The 8425-nt window shown below is 41.0% G+C and overlaps 1 protein-coding gene across 1 annotated transcript in view; it reads right to left on the minus strand.

The window, feature by feature from the left end:
• Window positions 1–8425, minus strand: part of plxdc2b (plexin domain containing 2b) — a gene marked incomplete in the record, with an annotated part of 91003 nt that overhangs the window by 18460 nt on the left and 64118 nt on the right. Inside the window, 2 exon segments of the mRNA XM_032504160.1 lie at window positions 2061–2142; window positions 2314–2409. Of these exon segments, the coding sequence (XP_032360051.1) occupies window positions 2061–2142; window positions 2314–2409 (178 nt within the window).

Genomic DNA, 8425 nt, shown 5'->3' on the forward strand with positions numbered 1-8425 from the left:
TTCCATCCAACAAAAAAAAAAAAACACATCAGCTCACATTTCAGCTGTCAAGACATTCTGGGGAGGAATGCTAACACTTCTTTAGCAGCTCAAATATTTACTTTTGTTTGAAGTGCAGGGAGACGGGAAGGATAAGATAAAAAGTGGAGCAGAGGTTGACAGAACAGATGTGAGTCGATTGAATGTTAAAATGAGTTGCTGTCTCTAAATCGTACAACTACATTCCCATTCACTGAGTGCAATGGCAGCCGAGATACTGTAGACACCTTACTTGTAATGTTCATCATTCACACTGTATTAACAAGAAGTCTGTGGACTGTGTGTACTCCAGATGGGTTATGTTTTACACGGAAATATGCAAACCACCAACAAAACATTGGTTTAACCTTGACTAAATTTAAGTTATTCTAACATCAATTTTTTCCACTTTGGCACATTCAGTGTGGTTTTAGAATTGTGTCCACAATAGGTATGGTTGTAACTAACGTATCTCTGATTGGTTCCGCTGATTGTTCTTGAGCATCTACTGTATTATCACTGAATTATTCAGTAAATCAAACTTTTGCTGCCAGCCATGCTGGTGAAGTGTTAGCCCCAAACCTGTCTAGGCCTCTATTTCAAATTTAAATAATGTTTTTAGGGAACAGTACTGATCAAAATGTAACTGCTATATTCACCAATACTACAAATGGCAAGATTTTTAAAGAGGGATTTCATGATCATGAATGCTTGCAGCTGGGTAGAGATGTTGGATGAAGTTTTAAAAGTAAAATATTTGTTTGTGTAAGGAATGCAGAATTTATATTTGTACTTAAAAACACCTATTTTAATATGAAAGTCTTATGGTTTAAAATTAATACCCCCCCCCAAAAAATCTAACCTTCTTAAAAAAGGCAGTTGTGCATGAATTACAGTATGTGCAAACCAGAGTTAATGGGTGTGAGAGTTAGAGCTGAAACAATTAGTTGATTCATCACTCAACAGGAAAAACTTTGGCGCTATTTTGATAATCAATTAATCGTTACAGTAACATTTTTAAGCATGACAAGAATTTTCCAATTCGTCTGATTTGCTGCTTATCACAGTTTTCTTTAGTTTTTGTACAGTTTGTCAGACAAGTATTTTTTTAAAGGTCCCATGGCATTAAAATTTCCCTTTGTGAGGTATTTTAACATTAATATGCGTTCCCCCAGCCTGCCTTCGGTCCCCCAGTGGCTAGAAATGGCAATAATTTTTTATAATTTATACTTTATACTGTTGACTGATCCCCAGTGTGGACATTACAATTTACACTCTGTTTTGTTAGAATCACTACACACAGGCCTGAAATACACACATATGCTCAGGACCTATTCATGCACAAATGGACCAGCGCCCTGAGCGTCTAGGGGGGGTATGGTGCCTTGCTCAAGAGCACCTGGCCGTGCCCAGGAGGTGAAGTGGCATCTCTCCAGCTACCAATCCACAATCGGTACTTTGGTCCGCACTGGGACTTGAACCAGTTACCCTTCAGTTCGCCACCCAACTCTCTACAGACTGAGCTACTACCACCAATATAGGTGGATGGGTGATAGATAGGTGTAAACCGAGCCCTGGGTATCTCTGCCTTTGAGAAAATGAAAGCTCAGATGGGCCGATCTAGAATCTCTCCCCTTTCCCTGCTTTGGCCGCCCAGAGAATTTGGCCCATCCTTGAGAGAGAGACATCATGACTTTCAAATGAGCAAAGTGGCAGTTGGTCAAGCCCCCCCCACATACTAAGAAAAGTTCCGAGTGGGACTGGCTCTAGTGGCTATAATTCTGCACCAAGACTGAATTTTGGGAAAGAGACTTCAGATCCAGTATTAAGGGACCACTAAGGCCTATATAAAAACATAAAAAGAGCACCATGTCATGGGACCTTTAACTACATTTTGACATTTTCTAGACTAAATCATTTGCAGGCTAGTTGATAATGACAATAATGGTTAGTTGCAGCCTCAGTGAGAATGTGTTGGGAGGAGAGGAGTAAAAGGAATTACAGATGAATCCTTTGAGAGTAAAAGTGTTCAAAGGTCCAACCTGTTGAGCCGATGGCACCAGCTGCAGTTGAAGTTGATTTGTGAGGAGATGCACGTGCTACAGCTGGTGAACTGCAGACAGGCTGGGGAGGAAGAAGATCAAATCTCAAACAATTTACACAATCAATAGCCTAATTGACATACAGCCAAGGAAAAGGTCGACAGTAAATTCCTCATTACCATAAAGAATCCCTCAAATACCACTCTGACTGAGCCAAAAGCTGTTTCACTAAAGTTCTTACTAAAATTCTTACTTGGTAAAGGCATCATTTCCACGGCTGTAGAATTGGTGATCTTCGTCTTCGTCAGCTCCACGCGGTGGTACTCGTAGATCGTCCTCCGCCTAACGTCTATATTAGGGAAAAAGAGGAGACAGTGTGAGAGTGAGAGGCGCAAAAAACCCCATCACAAATCTCCTACCCGAAGATAAATAAAACTGGGACAAGTGGCCCCTGAAGAAAGAGGAAAGACAGCGGGAGGCAGAATCAGGTCATATGGGATGCTACCACAGCACTTTATTTCTCCCCTCTCCCCAAACGTCAGGCCACAATCTGGCATTGGACAGTAGCAATTTCCCCTGGGAGCTGATATCAATCAGATCATGTTGAAAAGCCGCCTTTCCAGTCATCTATAACAGCAAGTCATCAGCCCGGGAAAGATGGATCAATTGATTAGATACATCATTGACTCTAATTGGATTCTGGCCCATATTACTCATACGGGCCATGGAATAAGGCTTGCTTTTGCTGGCCATGCATCTTCACTCCCATAAGTGGAAATGGAAACAGAGGATGGAATACAGCATTTGTAAGAATCACAAAGGCTCTTATCCTGCATAGTAGCTAAACAAATGTGATAGTAACTCATTGGAGCTGCTGATTGTTATGTGACTTTCTATGTCGGCCTGCGCTCCAGTGTGTCAGTACATCTGTAGAATAAATGACTAAGATGCACTGCAACGTGCAACATTGCATTACTCAATGCATGACATTTTCTATAGCAGTTGTGTTTGCTTGACCAATGAACTACAAAATTAAAATTCAATACAATAGACTATTGTGTATCACAATGTCACAGAGTATTGTTATATACTGAAGCAGTTTTAAAGTAAAAAAAAAAAATAGTTTGACATTTTGGAATGAAGCTCATTCCCTTAGTAAGATGAGAAGAGCAATAGCTCTTTCATGTCTGTCCAGTAAATATGAAGCTACAGCAACAAGACGATTAGTCTAGCATAAATACTGGAAAAGGGAGGAAACAGTTAGCAATTCTCTGTCCAAAGGTTTAAAAAAAAATCTTCTTACCAGCACCTGTAAAGCTCACTCATTAATTTTACGTCTTGTTTGTTTTGCTGTATATTTTTAATAACAATGTACCGATTAACGATCTTAACATTAGTTTATACAGGTTAAGGACAAGAAAGCAAATAGAGAGTATTTCCTAAAATGTGAAACCATTCCTTTAACACTATTGGAGGTTGTTTTCTTTGCTTGGTTGAATGAACAGTTGGCTGTGCTGGCTGCAGTGTTGTTCTTCTCATGTGATAGGATGTTGTTTCCCTGCAGACTGCTTGGTTTGATTAAACACAAGTGAACTGATCAAAGCAGCAAATGAGAGCCAGCTCGGTCTAACCTGAGAATAAGACCTCCCTTCCTTTCCCCTCATCTCCTCTCCTCCCATGGTGCCTCACTTCCTCTTGCCTCTAGCAAGGGGATTATCAGCTGCCTAATGACACGGTGGGGGCCAGAGGAAGGTCAGTTCCCCAGCCTTACCCCCAAATTCCACAGGATGTGGATTGGCTGTGGATCGGCTCCGCTCCGTGACGGCTCCGTGCTCCGCCGTCCGTCAACACCCACTAGGTCCGGATCTGTTGCGGAACGGCTGCGGCCGTGACTGACAGCTGAAGTCTCGAGGACCCACAAGATTTTGCAAATTCATGTAGAATAGAACCACAAAAACCACAACAGTTTGTTTCCATCCAGAGGAGTGGAGATGAAACAACTCTGAATTTGGAATTGGGGTAACCCCCAATTTCCACAGGATGCGAAACGGCTGCGGATTCGCTCCGGAACGGTGTCGGAGTAATTTGGTTTCCATAAAAGTCAACGTGTGTATTTCCACGGACTGCAGAACGGCTGCGTTGCAGCTCCGGCGATCTGCAGCCTGGAGAGCTCCGCAGCAATTACGCACATGGCAGATAGTGTGGGACAGGAGGTCAAGCACAGAAATAAATAAAACATCTGGTTAATTTTCAAAATAAAATAGGCCGTGCTCATGGCGGATCATATTTCCCTGCACTACACCTTGAAAACACAGGTGGTAGGTGGAAGGAAAGGCATTTCAGATCAATTTCTCAGCCATAACATAAACGACGCCTATTGAGGATTTAGCTATCCGCTGATGACATCAAACAAAGGCAGATTTGCAAAAGTGTGTCATCAAGATAAAACACTCACAAATACAGTATAATTGCACTCTTAAGCTCTAAAACATATGGGAAAATGCCTGTGTTTAAAAACTTGATAAAATCACAACACCAGGCAGCCTCTTGTTACTGCCTATTCATCCATATGGAAGAACTGCATGGAAATCCATGCGAACGTGATTTGAACACATTGAGTTAAAGATCGATGGTGAAATGGCAGGCTCGCACTGTCTGCTCATCAGACAGCGTTCTGGCTGATTGTACTGTTGCACAAAATATCACAATGTGTTCAATCGACCTCTTCCACCTTGTGATAAAACTCTTGGCTCGTTGATGTCTCCAATACATTAAATCAAAATGTTTATTCTTAAGCAGAGGTCAGCTGTGAACAACCTGGGTCTTCCCATGTGCTTGTACCTAAACTGTTAATTACCAAGGCCAGGCCACAGGACACCCACAAATCGTCTCTTTCCTCTCTTGCTTTTTACTGGATGACTTGCTCTGCCTGGAGGCAGTGTAAAATGTTTTATTGAGCTTCTAATCTGGGGCAAAGCTACAGTGGGTTAAAAAATGTCCCTCTAGTTTCCATGGTTGCCATGCAGTAATTGACTGCAGAAACACTTAACTGAGTTGAAACACTTCTTCATGGTACAGCCTGCAGCGGTCATGGCTCTCCTCTCTGGTCGGATTACGACTTAATGTTCTCAGGACATGGAAACGTAACAGAAGCCATTTTCTAATCTGCCATGACTGTCTTTATACATAATGAAAAATGTGTCAAAATATTTTTCTTTCACCAAACTTAGATGAGATCTGAAGCACAGCAAGACAGATCCACCGCACAATTGGTATTTACATCAGGTAACATTCTGTTCGCCTCTCTTCAGGATCTTTTCCAACCTAAATTTCTACTGTATATGTAGAGTGCAAGAACAAGATTAACTGTAACCATCCTAAAAAGAGGGACTGAATACCTATGGACAAATGAGCTACAATGGTGTCCCACATCTGCATGTAAGCTGCTGATTATTACTTTTTCCAAAGGTTAGTCCTATCCATGTATCTTCTATTAAACCACCACTTTCTATTATTTGCAACAATATAAGGACATTTGATCTCAGATGTTGCGTCCTTTGCTGTCTATGCAGACTCTTGCAATACAGCTAATGCGGCTCTTCAAGCCCCTTTGACTGACAGGTGCAAGATGCAAATACTGCCCTTTTGCTTGGACATGAACCGTGCACTCTGCAAATATCACATGCTCGTTTAACAACAAGAAAAAGAACATTGTTTGTTTCAGCTGATGCAGGTGTTTGATCTTGTCTGCAATGACTGAAGGCAATTTTAGCAATTAACTATTCACTACAAAACCCTCCCCTGGGGGCGACCTCTATCTCACCCAGTGACTGTGCACCCCATTTGGGCTGAGTCCTAAGCAATGGCCGCAGGTTTAAAGCCAACGGTCCTGCTGCGGCCCTTTGCTGCATGTTGTCCCCCATCTCTAGTTCTACTTCCTGTCTTCAAGCTATCTTATCAAATAAAGGCCATACAAGCCCAAATATAAAAACCCTCCCCTGAACAGATGATTATTTCTCGACATTTTGAAGCAGCGTCCCATGCAATGCTTCAACAACTTTAGTAAGACATTAAGTTAAGATATTAAGATAATTTAAAGTTTGGAGGGTGATTTCTGGGATTTAGCTTCCTTAAGTGTTTTCCCCAAAAACCCAAGAGCAAAAATGTAAAGAATGGATTAAACAGGGTTTTTCTCTGCTCTAACATTAGCTGAGAACTTACCACTCCAGCAACCCCCACCAACGTTAACCGAGAAAGCGTTACATTTGCCAAAAACAGGGGTTAGTCCTCATCCAGACAGCCTTGTAATGTTAAACTTTAGTGTTGATATGAACATGGATCTTGATGGATTAACCGGTGAGCATTATACATTTTTCAAAGGGGTCCTGTTAACTTTAGCCTCAAGGCTTTTAACATGAAATCTAGAATGTAGCCATTAAGTGCAACTTTAAGACCTTGTTTACAGGATGTTCGTTTTTCAACCAGCTCTTAGAGCTGACATTACCGTAGCTTGGTTAGTTAGCTAGCTATAGCTGATCAACCCTGCCAGACAGTTGTCATTTGAGCTGGAAAAATTGATGGTCACTTTCTACAATAAGAAGCCAGCTTATGCTTGACCAATTGCTCAAAAAATGACTAAGAAATTAGATTTTAAAATTCCACCAACTCATAGTTGGCATTAGTCAACATTAGTTGAAAAAACTTGCTAGTGACATTCAACATTTCAAATTTTCAGATTTCAAATTTATAAAATCAACATTTATAACGGCGGAAAATAAGAAGTTGCTTTTGTTCATTTCTGTGTGATTTCAGATGGATTATCAGAACAGAAAAAAAGGGTCTGACATAAAGATGAAACTTACACTCCCCAGCGATGCCACTCATGTCCCAAGACCTACGTTTCAATCTGCTTCCATTCAATATTTCATCACTCCGTATCTGCACACACTGGTTTCATCATCCTGTGCCAGAAGCATCAAAGACTTGAAACTTGGTTTATGTTGTCTAGAAGGACAGCTCTAACAGGTTCACTAGAAAATTCACTCAGTGCCAGTTACAACCCCTAAAAAGAGATTTTGTAGAAAGGATCTTCAGATAAAACAGGAAACAAAGTCCATGTAAAAAAAAACACTCCAAGGCTGTTTTGGATAGTTGTTTTAAGCCACACAAACACAAATCATTATGCTGTAATCGCCTCCCCATCCAACTCAACATAAAGTTTTTTTTATGTTCTGGTGTTTAAATTATTAGTTATTAACTTTGACAGAAATGCTATCCAAGTTTCAGAGACACTATCAAAACAGAGTTTAAATTACTGAATAAATCACATCTGACAACGCATTTTTGTGGCAGACTTTGAATCAGAGCCCATGGCAGAGAGAAAGAGAGTCTGACTGTGGAGAAAACTGTTTGAAGTGTCTCCCCTTTGCTTGCATTTGCTTTAACTTTAATGGGCCTAAATTGCAGTAACTCAAAAGCGAATTGGAGAGGCAGATCTGGAGCGGTGCCTACAGCTCTGCCCACTGACGGAGGTGGTGACATTTGGGAGGCGAAGCAAAACAGACAAGGCTGAACTCAGAGCTATGAGGCACAGCTTAAAAGAGTAAATAAAAAGATGACAAAACAATGCACTCCTTAGGCCGTGATCAGACAGAGTGCGTTTGCCCTGCCTTTTTTTTTTGTTGAAGATCAAGACAACAATCAAATCACGGTAACTCTGTGAACTGCGAGAAAAATATGCCTCCAGCTAACTTGATTAAAGCGAGAAGCATCTTAAATTTGCACTTGATGGCTACATACATGATACTGTGGTAAAAAACTGAGGCTATGCTTCATGTCTAAATTAGCATCGCCAACAGTTGATGATCCATGATCTGTAGAAGACATGCAACTTGTTCTTGTTTTGTATTGCAGAGCTAGCAGCAACCATTCAAAACATAACAGTAATTATTTCAACTTGTTTGGATGCTTGCTCCAAAGAACACATTGGGACAGAGTGACACAGAGGTAAGAATTATGCGGTATTGTTTGTATTTTTACATTTACAAGACAAACGGTTTTGGGGGTGAGGACTTCCCTCAGCCATGCACACATTCGGCAGTTATATTCGGGATAAACCCATCCATTTCTGCCAGTTTGCTTTCGTGTTTTTGGTTTTGTGAAGATTACAAAAAGACCCCTCCCTCCAAATTATTAAACACAGATTATCATTCTTACCACAGCCCCATTAATACCGCTTTGGTGTGCTGAAATTCCAAGTTTTGACTGACTTGCCGTGCCTAGTTACGTTTGCTTTGATTGGAAAATCCCTGTCGAGGGGAAGGGTTTATCGAAAAGTCAGTTGCATGGTTTAATCATGCATTTCC

This window comes from Etheostoma spectabile, chromosome 22 (genome assembly GCF_008692095.1).
Source record: "Etheostoma spectabile isolate EspeVRDwgs_2016 chromosome 22, UIUC_Espe_1.0, whole genome shotgun sequence".
Lineage (NCBI taxonomy): Eukaryota > Metazoa > Chordata > Actinopteri > Perciformes > Percidae > Etheostoma > Etheostoma spectabile.